Source organism: Equus quagga, chromosome 10, assembly GCF_021613505.1.
Source record: "Equus quagga isolate Etosha38 chromosome 10, UCLA_HA_Equagga_1.0, whole genome shotgun sequence".
Taxonomy (NCBI): domain Eukaryota; kingdom Metazoa; phylum Chordata; class Mammalia; order Perissodactyla; family Equidae; genus Equus; species Equus quagga.
This window is the reverse complement of record NC_060276.1, coordinates 36946213-36968145: the sequence shown is the minus strand read 5'-3', so window position 1 is coordinate 36968145 and position 21933 is coordinate 36946213. Positions and strand designations below refer to the sequence as shown.

General features: G+C 38.3%; 2 protein-coding genes across 4 annotated transcripts in view; one reads left to right on the top strand and one right to left on the bottom strand.

The window, feature by feature from the left end:
* Positions 1-14649, bottom strand: part of COL4A6 (collagen type IV alpha 6 chain) — a 257943-nt gene extending 243294 nt beyond the window's left edge. Inside the window, exons 1-2 of the mRNA XM_046672845.1 lie at positions 14409-14649; positions 14164-14215 (exon numbers count right to left, since the gene is read on the bottom strand). Of these exons, the coding sequence (XP_046528801.1) occupies positions 14164-14215; positions 14409-14419 (63 nt within the window). The 5' untranslated portion in view covers positions 14420-14649. The remainder of the gene's footprint in view (positions 1-14163; positions 14216-14408) is intronic.
* A 1439-nt stretch (positions 14650-16088) lies between these two features.
* The window catches only part of COL4A5 (collagen type IV alpha 5 chain), a 226507-nt gene continuing 220662 nt past the window's right edge, over positions 16089-21933 (top strand). For all 3 annotated transcript variants that reach the window (XM_046673318.1, XM_046673317.1, XM_046673319.1), the window contains exon 1: positions 16089-16468. In XM_046673318.1, the coding sequence (XP_046529274.1) occupies positions 16388-16468 (81 nt within the window). In that variant the 5' untranslated portion in view covers positions 16089-16387. The remainder of the gene's footprint in view (positions 16469-21933) is intronic.

Genomic DNA, 21933 nt, shown 5'->3' with positions numbered 1-21933 from the left:
GTTTTGCAGAAGTAAGGAAACAAGAATGAGTGAAATTGAAGGGAAGTGACTGAGCAAGACATCCCAGGGAAAGGGATAAGGCTGGAGAGACCAGAGATGCCCTTCTACAGGACACATTCAGCAACAGTGTGATTGAATATTTCCAGCTCTCCAACTTCAGGGCACATGGTAGGATTGCTCTTCCTGGCCTCCAACTGGCCCCTGATCAAGACTGACCAATGGTATATGAAGAAAGTGACATGTGTCATATGCAGAAATAAGATTTAATGGTAGTGCAGTGTGAGACCTCCAGAATTCTCTTTCCCTCTGCCACAACAATCAGCAGTGTTCCGGATGGTGGCTGCTCCTTCTGGGTCCTAGATTGAGGACCACATAAAGTCCCCCAGGTAGCCCATGATGGACATGCAGTGTAAACAAGAAACAAACGTTTATTATTTTAAGCTAGTGAGATGTTGGGAGTCATTTGCTACAGCAACATAACCTACCCCATCCTGACTGAAGGGATGGCAGTTATGAGGCCAAGCACTCCACCTAACAGGGGGCAAAGATAACTTGGCAGCTTTTCTCTCAGCAGATGAGCCTCAGCAAGGACCTTGGTGCTTCACAGAGGCTTGTGCCCTCAAATGTTGTAAGGTTCTCTTATGGATATAAACAAATGTAAGCCACTGTTACTTGCAGCTAATTGTGGATGTGAAAAATAAAGAGGACAGTTCAGGACAGGGTAGGCTCAGGGGACTAGTAACTTGATATAAATCCTTCCTCTCATTCTGTTCCAAGTAAATAGTGGCTGAAAGTCATATGGCTTTTCATTGGCCTGTCCTGAGCAACTGGCTCTAGGCCAGTTGAAGCCAGCAGGTGTCCTTCATAATAGAGTTGGCACCTTCATTTGTCAGTCTATTTAGTAACAGAGTGGGCAAAAAGCTGAACACACAAGAAAGGGAGAACTACCTGAGGCCCTTGAAGGTAACCAGGCTGAGGACAGTGTTACAAACTTTGGGGGGATGAAATTAAAAATATATCCCTATGCAATTTAAAGCTGACTAATCTTCACCTAAATTATTTCCTCCTGAAGATTCTAAGGGTCACTGATCCTGCCATAACCAGAACTATTAATATGTATAGAGCTACTACTAGGATAATGAACAGCAGTGCAGGAAGCTGAGGCAGTAATTGCAGGCTGTCTTCTTGGCATGACCCCTGTCCATTGACAACACCTTAAATCTGGGGCTGGAAGATGATGAGACACACCACAGTGGTACGAGAATTAACTGCCAATAATAGCTACAATTTATTGAGCACATACAAAAACCAGGCACTTTATGAACATTATAGCTAATCCTCACAACCATATGAGGTAGGTATTATATTTTTCACATGAGGAGACTGAAGAGTATCAAGAAAATGCAGAAGCCAAGGTGAGGGAGAGAGTCTAGAAGGAGAAGTAAGTCAAGAGTAAGATGTCACTGGTAGTTCTCAATGAGGATAAGGACTGAAAAGAAGCAATTGAATTTGGTGATTAGGAAGTGACCATTAAAAAATTAATCTCAGTGAATTGATTGGGAAGAAAGCCAGAACACAAAGAGCTAAACAATAAATGAGTAGCAGAAAAGGATATGCACTAACTGTAGACTATTTTTTTATGAATCAGGTACTTCGCACACAACTTACCTTTATCTATGTAAATCTCGTCAAAGCTATGGACCTTTTCCCCAGAAAAATGCACATACATATCTATTTTTATACACAGTTTCAGGGCACTCATAGATCTACCTAAAACCCACTTAGAAACTCCAGCTCAGGAATGAATGAAATATACCAAATTCAAGATGGTGGAGGTGAGGCTGTGGGAGTGATACACAGGTGGTTTCAACTGCATTGGTAATATTTTATTTTTTAAGCTGGGTGATGGTCGTATATTCATTATATTATGTTCATTACATTATTATGTACGTTCATTATAGTACTTTATGTAATATTTATATATATATATTAAAACATTATTGTTGCCTAAAATATTTCATAACTTTTTAAATAGAAAAGAATGATTACATAGCAGAATATCTTTGTAGGAAATGCACACTAAAGTATTTGGGAGTGATGTGGTGTCACGTTGGCAACGTACTCTCAAATGGTTAAAGAAAAACTTTTTGTACCATACTTGAAACTTTTCTGTAATTTTCAGATTCTTTCAAAAATTTTACAAAGACAGTAAAAGACACTTCACACTAAAAAGAAAAAAATTGATAAACAAAAAACCTTAAATAAACACATACTCTCACAGGTATACAGGAGGGCATAACCAAACTTACAGAGTAATATACACAAAGAAATGCATAGAGAGATCTTTCAAAATAGAGAAAGGAACTGCTGTCAATTTGGCTCTGAAGTACAATGTTTTATGTCAGAACTCTCTTTTCCCCACTGATTTATACTCTGGGAGAGTATAAACTGGGAGTCCGTGTATAAAGAAGCAGCAACCTCTCTCAGCACCTGTGGCCATCACAGCTATTAGGGATATTGGGAGCTTCAAGCTACTCTCATGGCTTCACTACTGGAGAGCTCAGGTTGAGGGCTCAAAACAGGTGCTAAACATCAAACCAGAGAAAGCTACAGATCTCTTCCAACTTGACCATTGTACCTTCAATTCTTCTGGTAGTCCAGTAGAGAGAGATTTAGGGGGTAGGGGAAATAGTAGAATGTTTTAATTGACTAGGCACCTGGGTGATGTTACAACTTTTTGAGCAGGGGATGGATAAAAGTGGTGATGTAGGAGGATAGCATATAGAAGGAAAGATACTAAAGGAAAATGTGGTTAAAGCTAGAGTGTTAGTCTTTATAATACAAATACAAATTCAAATAAATGAAAATAAAAGTAGCAGACTCTTGTTTTGGGCAATTGTCTGGCATAAGAAGAGTCGGCAAAAGACCCACTGATCATGTCAGTATTTCCTTCAAATAGTAATCAGTACAGTGCTTTGTAGCCAAATTCTCCTCTCTTCCTGGCTTTTAAGGCCTTCATAGCCTGACCCTGCTCCAATCATCCATAGTCATTTTCCTCCACTTCTGTGCTTTAGCCAGGTAGTTCTCCTCGCTGTTCTCCACTCAACCATATCCGTTCCTGCTAGGGCTGCAGTATATGATTGTTCATAGGGTTTACTGCAAAAAGAAACTTGATTGAGGGAGCTGAAATCCATATTAGTTGCTGCTCACCAAGGAGTGAGGCTCGGTATGGAGCTCTGAAGAAAGTGTGCCTTTTTCTAATTTCCTCAAAGATGCTGCACCCTGACACCTCCTCCATATTTTTGCTTATGTTCTGACCAGCTTGTCTCTCCAATATTTAATAGGAATGCATTTTTAAATCAAAGATGAAACATCTGTCCTGACAAATATAGGTATATTTATAGAGACCTAGAGAAGAAAACTTGAAATCAGGAATGTCCTGGAAAAATCTAGAATATACAATATCCACATTTATCATTCATTTTCTACTAGCCCTTTAAGGCCCAGCACATATCCTACTTCTGTGAAGCCTTCCCTAACTACAATCTATATTGACTCTGTCCTTCTTTCACCTTCTATAGTACTTCATTCTGTCCCATGAATTTTAATACCTGATTATCATATAATCCAGTGTTTTAAAATCCTGGAGGTATTTCAGCAGTTCCACATCTGATTTGAATTTTATTTAAAAAATATATTTTAAACTATATTAAAGCTGTGATAAAACACATCATGTACCATTCAGATGGGTTACATACCAAACATTAACACACTGGAAACCACCACTGATTGTGTTAATGTGGCTGACAAGTTAACAAGCTAATGGTGTGTGTGTGTGTGAGAAAGAGAGAGAGAGTGTGTGTGAAAAAGTGAGAGTAGTGTGTGTAGACATGGAAATACAGATTTTCCTGCTATGTCTGCCTAAGTGAAGAGTATCCTGAGTTATCAAGACAGAGTGTTAAACAGAAAAGCCCTCAACCCACAATGTCCACTATTTATTTGGATACATCACCATTTTCTCCACATTCTATAACCAAAATAAAACAGAAATAAACTGGAGACTAAGAATGCTATAGCTCTCAATTTCATATTTTTATGCTTTTTCTTTCTTATTGACTTTACAAATAAATAAATGTAAAAACTGTGAATTATTAGCAAAACACTTATTTTGGTATGGTTTTTATATTGGGGGCCGTATGAGATTTTGTTTGGGGGAAAAGGGTTGACCACTGCAAATTTTGAAAAATGCTCTAATAAATCTTTTTCTTCTTCATCATCATTACATCAACATCAACATTATTATCTATGAGCATGCTCTGGACATCTAATTGCATGCTAAGTGCCGGTAAGTATTTAGGCAACTTAATCACATCTCCGAGGTGAGGTCACATAAATCTTATAAATCTAAAGTTGATCCTCATCTGTAAGCAAACTGCTACACTCAAAAACAGAATTTAGAGATTCTAGCCATTTTAGATTTTCTTTGCCAACTCTCTTCCCTCTGGGTAAGAAAAAATGATCACCCAAAGCTTTACAGAGCAAGAAGAAATACCGCTTAACTTTCATTCCCTCCCCAAGAGAAAATCTGTCTCCCAAAGGACCAATTCAGCCTCTTGGCCAGAGGTTCCAGGCATTTCTGTGAAAGCCTGGTCTCTCTGAAGGAAATGCTGTAGAGTTTTATGGACAGGGACATTTCTACTGAAGAGCATCAAGTCCCCCTCAGTACAAGGGAACCAGATTGAAAGATAATGGCAAACTAGCCCTATTGTTGTTAGACAAAGGGGAACTGAGACTTCAAAGATGCCTAGGGAGGTGCCTTCAGAAATAATCTTTAGTTGGGACTCTAGTCTCCACAGGAGGTCACAAAGGTAGGACAGCAGATGTAGAGTGGCTTTGGGGAAACTGGAACGAGTATAACAATTCTCTTTTTCTCCTCTAGGAAGCTTGAAAAACAAATTCAACAAATAATTTAGCAATTTTCTCTAAACTGCCCCCAAATTGGGCTCAGCACTCATTTCTAGTACAGAGGCAATCACAATGAGTATTGGGAGAAGAATATCAACAATAGTAATTCTATAGCTATTAATATATTTAGTGATTTGTCCTAAGGCCGTAGTTAGTGTTGGAGCCTGTATTCAAACCTAGGAACATTTGGCTCCAAGTTTGGAGCTCTTTATTTTTTTACCATACTATAATCCATAAAGGGAAAAAAAATCAGAAAATAGACCTCTAGACTTAAACATGGAACCCAAAAAGAGCTTGAAAAAAGACACATACCTCATGGCTTGCCTAAATTTTATAAACCTGGAAGGGGCAGATATGTGCAAGAGGAGTGAGCTCTCCATGCATAAAAGGTTTGTCAGTGCTGGACACAGAGTAGGTGGCCAGAAATAACTATAATGCCTATTATACTCCAGCCAGAGAAATACACCTTAGCACAGGCATTAGGTAAATGCTCTGAGGTGTCAGCGAGCAAATCAGAGTGCAGGGCAGGTCTGGCCTTTCCTATGTCTCCACTGCGTGAGCCTCTTCTCACACAGTGCTCTGTCTACCACCTTCCACTTCACCCTCCCTATGCTCCAGTCACACTGGTTTAGTACTTGCCGTGGTCCTCCAAACAACAGGGATGACCACAGTAGTTGGCACATAGTAGGCACTAAATAAATATCCATTGAAGGAAGGAAGGAAAGAGAAACATGGAGAGACAGAAGGATAGAAAGAAGTGGAGACTTGAGAAAAATATTCACTAAAGTGGGCCTTAAGAGAAGAAAAATATGTCCATCTGCAGAGACGGAAGGCAGAGGATGAGAAAAGAAGGGTGTTTCAAACAGAAAGAAAAGCAGGAGGAGTGACTATGCATGGCATGTTGAGGCAACATCAAAAGTATAACCGTGATCTAAACATCAGTATGAGGACAATAACAGGAGATGGGGTCTAACTGGGTAGGCAGGGCCAGATAATGATGGGTATAGGGAGTTTTCACAAATGTTGGAGTGGCACAACCATATTTATGTCTTGGAATAGGCCTTTTGCTTGCAGAGAGAATGATCAGGAAAAAGAGTGGGAAGCAGGGAGTGACTGAAACCAGAACAGTCATGACTGTTGTAAGAGTTCACACAAGAGATGATAAAAGGCCTGAATTAGAGAGACAGCACAGTATAGTGCATTTTAACCCAAATTTTGCCATTTGCTGGATCTGTGATCTTGGATAAGTCAGTTAATCTCTCTGGGCTGAGAATATTTGCCCTATATATTTCACAGGGTAGTCTTGAGCAGCTAATAAAATAATATTGAGAAAGTACTTTGTAAACTTAAAGCACTAGAAGTTTTATGTCATTATTGAAGTGGTGGAAGAGGGAAAAAGAAACGAGGGGGACAATTGAGAAATAAGGCCATTCTTCTAGACATACAATCTACAAAAAAGAGAGTCTTCTCTGACGTCTCCCTTTTTCTCATCTTGTCATATATCAGTTGTAAAAATTAGGAAATGCCTTGTAACAAGGTTGTTATTTTTCCATCAAAGCAATTTTTATTAGAGTTAATGTTAGTAATTCTTAGATAAATGGGGAAAAGACAGTTGTTGCAGGCCATTAGGAGAATATCTGTCTACTCATTTGAAAGTCATCTATTGATCACCTACTATATGCTTGACAATACCCCGGACGTTGTAAGTACAAGGTTGAAGAGGGAAACATAGACATATAAGTATAGGAATTTCATGACTATGTGGTAGGTGCTACCAAAGGGGTCCAAAGTATGTTTTCAGCACAGGGGAAGGAAGAATAAATTCTTTCTGAAGAGGTCTGGGATGGTTTCATAGAGTAAGTGACAATTTATCTGGGTATTAAAGATTGAGTAGGAGTTCACTAGGTAGAGGAGAAGGTGTAGACGATGGAGAAGAACATTCCAGATAGAGGGGACAGCATATACCAAAGCAAAGAGATGGGAAAGAACATAAAGTAGTTTGGGAATGGAGAGAGAAGTTCAGTCTGAATGAAGTATAATGTATACTATGAGTTTGAGAAGGAGGAGTGGCAAGAAAAAACACACACACAGACATGAGGCTGGAAAGGTAGTTGGGGCCAGATAATGAAGGTCCTTAAATAAGCCAGGCCAAGGAGTGTGTATTGTAATCCTGGAAGAAACAGAAAAACCAACAAAGGTTTTAAATCAGGAGATAACATAATTGGACTTGTTGTTAGTAAAATAACTCTGGTGGCAGTGTAGAGATTAGAATGGAGGCAGGAGGTAGAAAAACTAGTTATGAGGCTATTGATAAGTGATGATGTGGTTTGGAGCTGATAGAATATGAACGGAAAAGCTAGATTCTACAGATTTTTGTAAAACTTGTGGAACTTGGTAAGAAGGACGGAAATAACGACTTGGTGGCTGATTCTACAGTTTCTTGCTTGAAACTGAGTGGATGGTGATGACATTTAACAAAGATGAAAAAGACAGCAGGTTTGAGTGTCACAGGAAGGACCAGCAAATGAAAATTTTTGGATACACTGTGTTTGGGGCAATACAAAATAATAATAGCTGGCATTGGTTGACTGCTTATTCTAAGCTCTAGGCATTATTTTAAGTGCTTTGTATATATCAACTCCTTGACATACAGGTACAAGGGCTTAGTAGGTAATTGCCAATATAGGTTTGGAGCACAAAAGAGATGTCCAGGCTGGAAATATAAATTTGATAGTCATCAATGTATAGGAAGCATATTAAAACTGTTGAGGCAAGAAGGCAAAGGATGAACTGCTGAGAAAACATCACCATTTTAGTACCAGGAAGTGAAGATTGTAAGCTCCATGACAGCAAAGATCATTCCTGACTTTTCACCACTGTGTCACCAGAGCCTGCCATACTATTTAGAATACAGTGGTTGCTCAATAAATAAATGTTTAATGAATAAAATAAAAATATCAGAGAAGTATAAGGAGAAACAATGAGGCATAGTGTTTTGGAAGTCAAAGACGGAAAGGTGGTTTCAGAATCACTGGAAAATGCCAAACATTACAGTAGAGAAGTCAGATAGAATGGGGACTGCAAAGAAGCTACTGGGTCTGGTAATTAGGCAGCCATTGGTAACTTGAGAGAGGGCAATTTTAGTAGAGTAGACTTAGTCTAGACTGTAATAGGCTTAAGGGTAAATGACTGTTGAAGAAGAGTAGACAATGACCAGGAATTTGGTGGTAATGTGATTGAGGAGGCTAGTGTTATGGAGGAAAATGAAGCCATGGTTTTTTTTAAATTTGTTTCTATAATGGAAAAGACTTCAATATTGTTTGTAGAAGAAAAAAAGAAATCCTAGGAGAGGGATAGATTAAAGATGGTAAGAGAGTGGATAAAGGCTCTTAGCTAATTTTCCCATCGCTCTTTTCCCTTGGCCATGTTTATCTGGTCTTCTACTTACACTTAGCTAGATTTAAAACAAATTAAATCCCTATGATCTGCCTCACTGGGACATTTAGTCAGCATAAAAGGACTTGATAGTTTAATACAGCATGGTGCTTTCCTAATATGTTCTTTGTGTATGTGTATTTCCTGTCATGTATACAGGAGAGGACAAGTATATACTCCAAGCATGGTGGTGAAATTATGGAATTATCCATATAATTGAGGCAAGCACAAACCAATATGCATTGATAATTGAAGTCAATCTATTTGTTTCATTCTTATATTAATAAAGTAATTAGGGGAAAAGCATACTTTCCTCCGGTGACCTGGCTTGAGTATGAGCTTTTGGACTATAGGAGCATATTTACCGGAGACTCCATAATATGCCCAAAATCTAAAATATTGTTGGCATTCAGAGTCAATACAAATGACTTCACCCCTGAATAAGCATTAGAAAGTTACAATTCGTTTATTGTAAAAGCCAGTCGCATACCTAATGGTTCTTTTTAATGCCATGGATTACTTTGGCAGTCCAGTGAAGCCTATGGACTCTTTTTCAGAATAATACAGATGGTCCCTGACTTATGATGGTTCGACTTAGATTTTTTCACTTTACAGTGGTACAAAAGCGATGTGCATTCAGTAGAAACTGTACTTCCAACATTGAATTTTGGTCTTTTCCTTGGCTAGCGACATGCGGTACAATACTCTCTCATGATTCTGGGCAGTGGCAGCGAGCTGCAGCTCCCAGTCAGCCACACAAGAGGGTAAATAAATGATACACCACAACAATTCACTTTTAGTACATATTGAATAAGTTACATGAGATATTCAACACTTTATTACAAAATAGGCTTTGTGTTGGATGATTTTACCCAACTGTAGGTTGATTTAAGTGTTCTGAGCACGTTTAAGGTAGGCCAGGCTAAGCTATGATGTTTGGTAAGTTAGGTGTAGTAAATGCATTTTCCACTTAAGATATTTTCAACTTATGAGGGATTTATCACAATGTGGCCCCATTGTAAGTCGAGGAAGATCTGTATTTTTAAGTGTAGTCAATAAAATACATGGGATTACAATAGAAACCAATTATACTGAAATACAATCATCAAAATATATAATAAAACAAATTTATGATATGGCAATATATCTGCTTCTTTAGTAACACATTAAATAATAATATCTATTTTCCCCTCCTTGCCTGTCTTACAATATGTTTGTGTTTGACCTGTCAATGTAACTATATAATCATCTATGTGTTATCCATTTATGGAGTCATTTGATGATGTACTCATACATATATATCAGTATTCCCAGTCATCCCAAGATATATATTCTATGTACAAACATACAAATATATGTTACATATTGTAATTATCAATAGCTAGCTGATACAGGATATTTGCTAGCAGGCAAAGCAGAAGACTACTTTAAAAATTTATATTAAGAGAAGGAAAAGACAAGCTACAGACTGAGAGGAAACGTTTGCAAACGGCATATATGGCAAAAGACTTGTATCCACAATATACAAAGAACTCTTACAACTCAATTATAAGAAGATAACCCAATTTTAAAATCAGCAAAAGATTTAAATAGAAATTTATCCAAAGAAGATACACAAATGGCTAATAAGCACCTGGAAAGATGCTTAACATGATTAGATACTAAGGAAATGCAAATTAAAACCACATTGAGATACAACTTCACATCCACCAGATGGCTATGATCAAAAAGACAGACAATAGTAAGTGTTGGAAAGGATGTAGAGAAACAGGGAGTTTTACACATTGCTGGTAGGAATGTGAAGTGGTATAGCCACCTTGGAAAACAATTTTGCAGTTTCTCAAAAGGTTAAATATAAATTTTTCATACAACCCAGCAATTTCATCCCTACATATCTACTTGAGAGAAATAAAATATATGTCCACACAAAGATTTGTACGTTAATGTTCATAGCAGCATTATTTATAATAGCCAAAAAGTGGAAAGAGCCCAAATGTCCATCAACTGGTGAATGCATAAACAAAACGGGGTGTATATCCATAATGGAATATCAATGTTAAATATTTATAGCAATACTAAAAAAGGCGTAAAATACTGATACATGCTGCAACATGAATGAACCTCAAAAACGTTATGCTAAGTGAAAGATGCCAAACACAAAAGATTACATGTTATACGATTCTATATATATGAAATGTCTTCATTTTATGTAAGAGATAGAAAAGTAGATTCATATTTGCCTGGGGTCAAGGATGGGCTTGGGGATTAACTGTAAACAGATGTGAAAGATGTTATTGGGATGATGAAAATGTCCTAAAACTGGATATGGTGATAGTTGCACAACTTGGTAAATTTACCAAAAATCATTGAATTGTATGCATAAAATGAGTGAATATATGGTATGTAAATTATATCTCAATAAAGCTGTTTTAAAAAAGAAAAAAAAAGAATTCCTAGAGACACAGCCCCAAACAAGGCAAATATTCCTCTTGACGCCTAGAGTAGGAAGGGATTTTCTCCATCTCTGAAAAACCTCAACCCTCTATTTATACTTTGATGACTGTGAATACAACTGAAAATCACAGTGGAAAGGACAAACCTGGGTGAGTTACAACTTTAAGGAAAGAAGTTTGTACTTGAATCAGACCTTGACTTGAATGTGGCTAGAGGCATTTTATCTATGCTCTTTGCTGAAGGGACAATAGCCATATGTTTTGTCCCCCTTTTATTTTTAATTTTTTTTAGATTTTTTAATTTTTTCCTTTTTCTCCCCAAAGCCCCCTGGTACATAGTTGTATATTCTTTGTTGTGGGTCCTTCTAGTTGTGGCATGTGGGACGCTGCCTCAGCGTGGTTTGATGAGCGGTGCCATGTCCGCGCCCAGGACTGGAACCAACGAAACAGCGGAACGCGTGAACTTAACCACTTGGCCATGGGGCCAGCCCCTGTTTTGTCCCCTTTGCCCCTTCCCCACCCAAATAACTCTCCCACTAGGATTTGACTTTTAAATATGTTTGGTTGTATTAGAGCCTTTCCTGAAAGCAGATTTGGGGCAAAGTGGGAAGAAAACATAATGACCCTGACTACTTCGGGACATATTTTAACTCCTAGATGTGTTGGTGTATGGTGAGATAGGGATCTTTCTAGTCTTTTCTCTAACACGATGCAGGTACATGCAGATAATAATTTATCACTAAGTATTCTATCTTTTAAGGAATATCATGACCACCCTCGTATGGGAAAGTAAACTCCTAGAGAGTTAGAGACTATGTTTAAATAAATCTTTGTGTGCTGTGCCTTAGGCACTTAATAACCAAACATGGCTATGGAACTTTTGAAATCCAAGGCTCTATCTCGTTCAGATAAATTGAGCAAATATTTCATCTGGATGAATATCACTACTCTTTTAAAAGAAATTTAATGGAAACTCATTCTTTAATCCTGGGTTTTAACATTTAGCTCTCCATTCCTTTAAATAGCACTGCTTTATAAACTCTGACAAAGAAAGAACTCAAAAGAACCTAAATGACCCTATCTTAAATCCTCGCCACTATTCCATTGTTGGCAACTTAACTCTCACAGTGAACAGACTTTCTCATCGTGAAGCACAACATAGTTCCTGTCAATCAATTTATGTTATTTTTCATTAATATTAGTCAAACTAGGTATGGAGAATTCAAATGTCTAAAACTATCTGAAAGAGGAAAAACATTACAAACCCAGAGGATAAACTGGAATTGAAAGTAGAAGATGAGAACCAGCCAATATAGGTGAGAATCCTGTACAAAGAGTACAAAGAAAAAAAAAAAAACTTCCCCTCAGACAAGTCACCTTCTGAGAACTTACCCTGTGACTCTCCTCTTTTCTTTGCCGTTTTTCCAAAAATTAAAAAATAGCTTTAAAACATCAAAGATACTATGCAGAAGTAAACAACAGGTGAAGAAAGGAGCTCTGGACTTAAATGAGGCAAAAAAAATAAAGTATTGTCAGTATATCTCAAGGTTTATTTTAGTCTTACCAGGGTCAATCACACTGACATAGCAGGAGACATTGTAAAACAATGAGACAAGAGTCTAAAATCCACACACCAAAGCAGTGCTTGATTTTGGAGACACACTTCATTGCTTCTAAGAATTGAAGGCATCATCCTCTAGTGACTTTTAAGGATATCAAGTGATAGGATGCAATGTTTGGGAAGTCTCCAGTTATTCAGAATGATTTGTTAATGCTATTCCCAAAAGTATACTGAATACGCTCAGCCAGACTGTGAAAATAAAGGTTGTGCTGGAGGGTATTCTGTCCAAGCATGACATTTTCACAAGTGGCAAGATTCCCGGAAAAATTGTTCACTAATCAAAACCTGGCATTTTCAATAAATGTAGTATTGAGCCTCAAGGTAACACATAACTAAACTTGTATACTGGAGGAAACAGATGGGGAAGTGTACAGAAGCCTAGATCAATACTTTTGCTTACAAAATCTAGAATTTACCTACATAAGAGCTGATTTCTGAGTTAAGGGGTCACAAGATGTTAAGTCAAGTTTTCTGGCATCATCCTCGTTTTGCAAGAGAAATTATTTCACTTCATTCTGATATTTTCTTAAAGACATATGCCAAGACAAAGAAATCCATTTTTTTCCCATAAAAGTATTAGGTAATTTTAGTTGGTTGGATTAAGGATGGCTCTATAAATAGTATTTACACTATATAAAAAATATTTAAAGTATTGAAAATAGAGCCAATCAGTTAAAATTGTCAAAATCTACAAGGTAAATATTTGGAATATATATTCATCTGTCACCTATATAGTGCATGACTTTAGCTATTATTAAGAGTTTTTTTTTTAAAGAGTAGTGAAATAGTACTCAACAGTTGAAGAACTTCATATTCGAACTCAGCAGTTAACTTTATTTCTGCCAGCATAAGTAGCTAGTGAGACTGGAGAACTGCAGCATCTCTCATTATTCGGGTCACTCCACATTTTGTAAATTATCCTAGTAATTCCACTGGAGGTCTCTCTACTTTCTGGGATCCATTAAACTTTTCTTGACCAGATGTCTACAGAAATTCCTTTGCCTGCAGTCTCTAGCTGATTTGATGGACGATATCTAAACAGTCTATGAAACGTTAACTTTTAGGATTTTTTTTCTATTCTAACCACTTTAACTTTTAATTTTCTGATGACACAGAAAACTAGTAAAAGCAAACAGGCAGAAATCGAACATCATCTATCGGTATCAGTTCAGTTCAGGTATTAAAAGAATCCAGATGTCACCTGGTACTGTCAAAGGACTCACAAGCGAATACTGAAGTTTAACTCCCATAATATTCACGGCATTTTCAAGTTCCACCCCTCACGCTCTCCTCCCACTCTCAAACTTGTGTGCCAATTCACGTTCGTGTAGACATGGGAAAACTACATTTCTTCTGCCTTGGAGATCAATGTAGAGACAGGCATCACATGTCAGTCATCTCAAGTTGTCCGGGAAGAGGCTCAGAAATGTGTGTCTCTTGTGTCTTCTACTTTTATTTTCCCAACCCGTTATGAAGTTTGAAACAGAAAGATGCCTGAGTCTCAAACTTATTAACCTGACATTGTGCTATTCCACTCTAAGAACCCCATTAACTCCCACCAGAAATCAGAGTGATGTGAACTCTGTCTCGCAGTGCAACCATCTGTAACCCCCTAACACAAACACAAGAGGTGGGATGGGGTGGGGGTCAAAGGAGGAGGAGGGAAAGGGCTCGGGAGAAGAGACTTACCGCTCCTGCCAGTTCCTCTGTCAGGCACAACGTAACAAGCAGCAGCCACAACCTGAAACGGGAGGGAGGGTGAGTAACATGGGCTCTCTAGGCTCCAGGGTCCTGCGTTTGTCCATAGACCCCGGACCTTTTTTGCTGCCTGCCCCCACTTTCTCTGCAGTGACAGAAGTTCAAGTATAGTCCCGGTCTGGCAAAGTAGCCTAAAGTAGGAAAGAGGAGGGGAGCTCGGGGCAGCAACAGCTCACCCAGGGTGCATGCTTGCGGCTCCTCCGGAGCTGGGTCCTGGGAGACTGCTAAGCGGCTCGGCGGCCCCGGCTCATAAGGGCTCCGCTGATGCTTGGCGGCTGCTTCCTTATTCAGGAGGACGGGGTAGGGGGGCGAAGTGGCTCACTTCGGAAGAAACTAAACTCAGCTCCTAGATAAGAAGTGCCCCAAAGGGAAACACGCTCAGCGGTGCCCGCTACAACTTGCCGCACTCAAAAGATAGTTCCATGCACCAGGAGAGGAAGGAATGGAGGGGAAGGGGGCGGGGTTCTCTGCTGTCAATCATCCCCCCTACCTTGGGCAGCCGGTCGTCTTTCTCACTTGCAGGGGCCTCTACATATAACATTCCCACGCATCTCCATAGCTTCAGGCAAAAGCCCATTGAGACCTATACGCTGAGATGTAAGCAACTATGCATCATACACTTCCATAAACCACTAACTGTTACACATATATCGATTAAGGCATACGACTTCTACATAGACAAATGAGCCCCAAGTGTCCTTGCACACTTGCCCAAAATGCATACAACACTGATTCTAATTGATTGTATACTAAGCTCTTGGGGTGGTGGTGGCTTCTGGAGTTGTAAATCTACCCTAAGACAAGTAGAACCTAAGGATGAGTGGGCCCCCATGAAATAAGTCCAAAGCCTTGAGAGACTCTAAAGTGGTAAATTCTAGGGTGTAAGATAACAGAGCTGTTCTGAAGAATTCTTCAGCAAATCGCTGAAAGACCCTCCAAGGAGTCCACATAAAGTGTTTTCTGGGCCTGTTCGTACTTTAAATAACCTATATGTCAGAATTACCAAAGTAGTGTTCAAGTCTATCTGGGAGACATCAATTCGACTGCCATTAACTCCATATAAATATTTCCAATTAGGTTTTTGTGTTAGTTTCAAGGAAAATTGCACTACCATTATTTAATTTCCTGTCCTAAATCCCTCTGAAACAACTGCAATGAGAGTCAATATCTTTTTTGTTCGTTCAAAATGAGGTAGATATTAATTATAGCATCCAATGTAGTAAATAAAAAGATATGATTGTATTACAATAACATTCAACCATATAATAATTAATATCTACTGAAAGCTCCAAAATCTTATATGTATGTAATATGCATAAAGTCTTCGCATGCCTATACATATATTCATTTTCTTAATTCTTTGGTTACAAGCATACATTTATATAAATATATTTATATATTTACAATATTTTCGCATATTCTGTTCTACGCAGAATCTCTGCCCTGCGAGCAGGTGGAAGGCAAAGAACACCAGCAGCCCAAGGAGCAGCGACCAAAATTTGTTTCTAATCATTAACAATAAAAAGGCCCGTTCCTCTGAGATCCATCCGCTAAAAAAATAGTCCCAGCTCAGGTCTATTTGTAATTGGCTTTAGTGCTCATACCAATGAGAGTAGGACTGGGCAGGGGAGAGTAGTATCGACGGAAGGTGCAAGTGGACGAATAGAAAGGCTTCCTAGTTGGGCTCATGGTGCTCAGTCGACTGGTCTGGAAGGTTCCCTCCCCCAAATAACTGACCGTCACTCCCTCGCAGGTTGCTGATACAGTCTAAAGCTGTGGCGGAGTGATCCTCAAATTCCCCGGTGCTGGTGGGGAGGGGGCGGTGCGGGAGAAGAGAGGGAGGAAAGTAGATCTGTGGGACTTGCGTGAGGAAAAAGTTTGCAAGTCTGGACAGAAGGGAAAAGTGCTTCCGAGAGACTGGCTTTGGGGAGGGGAGGGGGGAGGGAAGAATAGCTGCTGCTTCTTTTTTTTTTTCCCCTCCACTCTTAAAAAGCTTGTTTCTCCTCACCCAAACCGACCGGCACAATTGGGACACCCTCGCTGTCCCTCTCCGGCTCTAGCTCTCTCCCCATAAACCCTCGAGATTATGTCAATTGGTCAGAGCCAGCCAGGGATTTCGTGCGGGTGCTGAAGAAGCTGCAGGAGCCGGAGAAGAATGAAACTGCGTGGAGTCAGCCTGGCTGCCGGCTTGTTCTTACTGGCCCTGAGTCTTTGGGGGCAGCCTGCAGAGGCTGTGGTAAGTCCTTCCTTCTACCTCCCCCCGCCACCCCATCACCTCATTCTCAAGCGGAAATCACTTTTTGTCCCTTTTACCTTACTTTCTCCTCGACCTTGGCTAGGGAGTTCAAATTTGCCTTCACTTGTTTAGGAAGAAACATTATTTACAACGCTGGTAACTCAAGCCTTCGGAAGACCAAAGGAGAGATTCAAGTGTTTAAAAATAGGGCTGCTGGCTTTTCTGCAGCTAGCTGCTCGGGGGCAAGTGCAGAGCCTGAGGTGGGGAATGCATGTTCAGAGATCACTGGGCTCTGGGGGGTATTTCAAACTTTTCCTCCCCACCCTCCGCCCTCGGGTGTTTCCCTGCCTGCCGGCTAACCTTTTCGCTAGTTGTACCCAACCCACGCACTCATTAAACTTTCTCTATAGTTTAATATTTTGGCTTTTCTAAAATCCAGCTTCTATCAAAGCGTTAATCGTGCCCATGAAGGTCTTCCCTTTTGCCCTTTCCTTAAACAACGAACCTCCCCTCACCTCTGGTCAATAAAGCCTCTGTAGAGACTGTGTCCCCCTTTTGACATCCTGATTGCAAATGCTCAGGTAACACACTAGCAAGAATGAGGTGAAGACAGCTGTCCTCAGGCTTCAGCTCTTCTGCATCTTTTTTTATATATATATAAAGTTCTGGGTTTTTGTTTTTGTTTATTTTTTTTAAGCTTACTAAGGCACCTGAACAAATAGAGAATTTGCCCATCACCTATTTAAATGAACCAAATTCTCTTTTTTCAAAGGAGAATGAGCGTTCTGGCTTGAAGGAGAGTGGAGGAGGATGCACATGTGAAATGACAGAGCAGAACCTTCCACTCAGTGTTAAGAATGTAGAATTAAACCCTCCAGATATCTCCTAGAAGAGTATCTGGATAGTCCCACCCACTGTCCTTTGGGGGATGAGAGACAGATGTATAGGAACGAATGGCTTTGTCAGAGAAAATGTTCTCCAGCCTGAAGCTCAACGTCCTTAATTTCACTTAACTTCTAAAGAATTAAGTACGTGATAAATTATGTAAAAGTTATATTTGAGTGATCTTAATGAGTGTTTTTAAAAACACTTTAATGTGAGATCATGGCTTAGGCCTTCACATGGTTGAATGACTATCAATTCTTTATATGCAGCTGCTATATTATAACTTATCTGGGTCCACTTTTAAGTTAGCTGTCTAGCTTCTCATACACTCAGAATGCCTCAGATTACATTGCCCTCCTAGCCTCCAGAAAGTGTGTACTCAAGGTATGAAAACTAACTTTCATATTATTCTAAGCACAACATAATTATGATAGCAAATCTGCTGAAAAAACCATGCACATCAAATATTTTTAATTACACTTATACTTCTTCCTCCATCAAAGTAGATAATTTAAAATTGCTTTTTAATGCAAACCATCTTAATAGGGTAAGGTTTAGCCACTCAATAGTGCTACAGACCCTTGGTAAAACCACAATTGTGTTGCTGAAAAGAATTGCTTTTAAAAACATCTTCTTGGTGCTTACTACTTATGGCGTTTGGCCCAGGGGCAAAGATTTTGCGGCTGTTTAAGTATTTCTGATTTTTTTCTTTTGAAAATGCTTTTAATAAATGTGCACCAGTTACCAATCATACAGGTATGTATAGCAATATTATACATCAATTTATATTAAATCAGGTTTTCTTAAAATGAGATTTCTTTTTATGATTGACAAAACGGGAGCAAGCTTGTTTTCTTGGACTCTAACAATTGAGTGTTCGTGAAGAAATTACAGAAGACACTATGCAGTTTTTCCCTTTTTCCTTCTTTGTAATTTTTAAAGAACATTTCATATCCCATTTTCCTATAATAAGATATTATGCCTCTAATAAAACTAGGGGTTTGTTTTTTCTGCTTCACACGTCAATATCCTAGTTAGATGAATGTTTTAATCATCTCAAAGATATGAATGGTATCTGCTCTCCATACTAGTGCTGGGGATATTGGTGACCTTCTCCAGAATAAACTACATGGTAGTGGGGCTGGTTGTTGACCAAAGTAGTCTAATATTGGGACTTTTATATCAGGAAGAGCATTAATACTTAAATTGCTTTAATTTTTCTTAGTTAAGTCGTGCCAAATTGGAATATCACAAATATGTGGAAGATTTTTTTAGGTAGAGTGTTTATTAGTAAAATAAAGTAACCCCTATGCCAAAGGTTAGCAGTAAGAGAAAAAGGCAGCGTTAGGTCTGAAAGGTCATTTCTAGAGATGGAAATAATGTATTTTTATGTAAAGCTAATAATACCTGTACTGACATTGTCAGTAGGAAATGCACTCAGATTATGGATATGGTGTATAAAATTATACTACTACTATACAAATGTTAGTAAGTTTTTTTGTGCAGTAGAATGGATAGGTTTCTCTAATTTAAATGTACTATTTCCTCATGATCAGTGGCAACAACTCATTAAGGGTAGTAGTGTGGTTTGTGGCCGTGGAACGGTTTTTCCTCTATGAAGTATACAGCTCCATAGGAAGAATTTGTCGGCATTGCTATCATAACTTACATTTTTGAGTGTTTACTATGTGCCAGGCACTGTGCTAATATAGTAATACAAATCATCATATTTAATCTTCCTGACAGACCTATAAGGTATATATCATTGTTATCTCCTCTTTACAGATCAAGAAGCTACAGATCATAGAAGTTAAGTAACTTGCCAAAAGTCTCATAGGTAGTAAGTTGTGGAGCTGGAAATTTGAATCCAGGCAGTTTGACTCCAAATTCTTTGCCCTTAATGACAGTCCTATACTGCCTCCTTTGTATGTAGTCTGTGGAGATTTACTTGCTGTTCAGAGTATTTGGATCTCTGCTACTTTTGTTGTTGTTGTTGTGTGGGGAGACACAGGAGGTGAAATGGAAATGATAATGGGGATTACGTCTCTTCCTGCTGATGTCAGGAGAAGCAGCATGGTATAATGGAAACAGCTTTGGGCTTAGAATAAAAAGAACAGATTTTGATCTCTCCCTATATGTCTAAAGATAGATAATTTGAAAGCAATCTAGAAGCAATTGCTTGTTGCAGGTTGTATGATTTTATATAGTCACATATATAAAAACTTAGATTTATAAAACAGCTATAATTTGTGGTAGATGAGTATTCTGAAGAAAGATTTGCCTTATTGTTTTGATTAGTCTGTTTCTATAATAATTTTAAATATACTGAACTTTTCAGGAGCGTATATATTATGATAAAACAGGATATGTGTATATGGTGGCACACTTTGCTTACAATGCCCAATTCGCTTTTATTGTTTTTACTAATTTACCTACCCATCATATCTAATTATATTCACTCAACTAGCTATAAAACTTTAGCCTTGCACATATATATGTGTGTGTGTGTGTGTGTGTGTGTGTGTGTGTGTATCTGTCCTGTGACTGTGTAACAGTGTGTACATTTTTTTCCTTTGTTTTTATTTGGCTTCTGATGTCTGTATATGCAACCCATAAAAATTTTTACCTTGAATAAAGCTTGATAGCTTGGTCAAGGTTGTGTCTGCCGGGTTTATCTACCGTAAAGTCACTGTTTTTTCCCTTTGTAATTACAAAGTGAGCAGATCTTGTGAGACTATGTAGGGTGATACGTGAGACAATGTAAATATCCTGTTTTTCATCCTACTTTTGCCCACTAATTTTAGCATCTATTGAGGATTTTGGCCTGAATAATTATCGTTGTGACATTTGCCAAATGGTGATTTTCAGTTTTCAACACTTTCTGCATATTTTAATTTAATTCTAATGTAACAAAGACCTTTACCTTCTCTGATATTTATTTATTTAGTTGATTATTTATAGCAGTATGGACTTAGGGATATTTGTTTTATTCTATGAGTTATAATGAATTATTCTATTTTTACTATTTTTTGCTGACATTGCTCCAGATTTGGCCAATAGTTGTCCCATCCAGTTGCCTCCTGTGTCCTTTCAACATGTGCCCATCATTTTTTGAGCATTCCTTTATGTTCTGGCACCACAAGATGTTCTGGGCTCATTTTTGACCTGCCCTGCCCCAACCCTGGAATCAGCCATTTCTCCAACAGCTCTGATTCTTTTTACTGGATAATGGTGTTTAGAGATCAAGATCTGGGTGCTTAGCATGCTCATTGCTACTGAGTCATTGCTTCTAGGCCTTCTCAGCAGACGAAACTAGGAAACACATGTATATATACACAGACATATACTCACTTCCATATCTATTTCTTACAGTCTCTTTTTGTATACATATGTATTAAAAACCATGAATTTGTACCAATACCTCTAGTTTCAGTCCAAGACCAGAGAATAAACATAATCTTTGAAGTTGTGGCATCTCACTGCTTTCTGGTATCTTTCCTCAGACATGTTTTTTGGGCTTTGTAGAGGTCTTATACACAGTCTTTAAGAACTTGACTTATGGAGTCAGACTTGGAATCTGACTGAGAGGTGTGTGACCTTCAGCCAAGTACTAACCCATGAGCCTTGATTTTCTCATCTGCAATAGGGGCCAGTGGTTCCTATGTCACAGATTGTTTTGAGGATGAAAGAAGTTATGTAAAGCATTTAGAATAGTACTTGGGACGTATTAAATGCTCAACAAATTTTAGATTTCATTATTGTCATTACAAACTGTTTATAGTCTTGCCATTTCTTATTGCATTAACTCTCAAATTCCCTGCCTGATTCAAGGCTTCTCATGATCTTTCCCTTCATCCAACCTTATTTTTCATTACATTTTACAGTATACTCCTCTGTTCTAGCCTAGGTGAGCTTTCCTGTAATCCCTTGAGCACTATATACATATTTTGGCTCTCTGTCTTGATTAGAATCCTATGGATCCAAGTCTTTGCTCAATTTCAGTGTAATGTTTACATTCATTCAAAAGATATTTATTCAGCAACTCATAACTTAAGAATTGCATTTATGTTGTTCTGTTTCCACCCTCATGGATATGTACTGACCACAAAATCATTTTGTGCTAGATACTATGGATAAAATTGAGTAAGATAGACAGGGTCCCTGCCTTCATGGAGTTTACATGCTGGTGAGAACAGATAAATAGTCCTTCTGTGAAACTTTCCCTATTATATCAATTAGTGATTTTACCATTCTTTGAACGTTTGTAATACTTAGTTTCTTCCTGTCTAGTATCTAAATGTATTTGATCTTACAAGCATTTTGTTTCATGGGATTTTTATCTGTTCTCCCTATTAGATTTTATACTCTTGGAAGGGAAGAACTGTATATTTGTTCATTCGTTCAACCAATTTATGTGCAGATTTTGTCCGATAACAAAAGTAATACATACTCAATGTTGGAAGTTTGAAAAATATAGAAAATTATAAAGAAGAAAGTAAAAATCTGCCCACAATTCTAGCAACACCAGAGAAATAACTCTTATTATTGTTTTGATGATTTTCCTTCCTACGTATCTAATC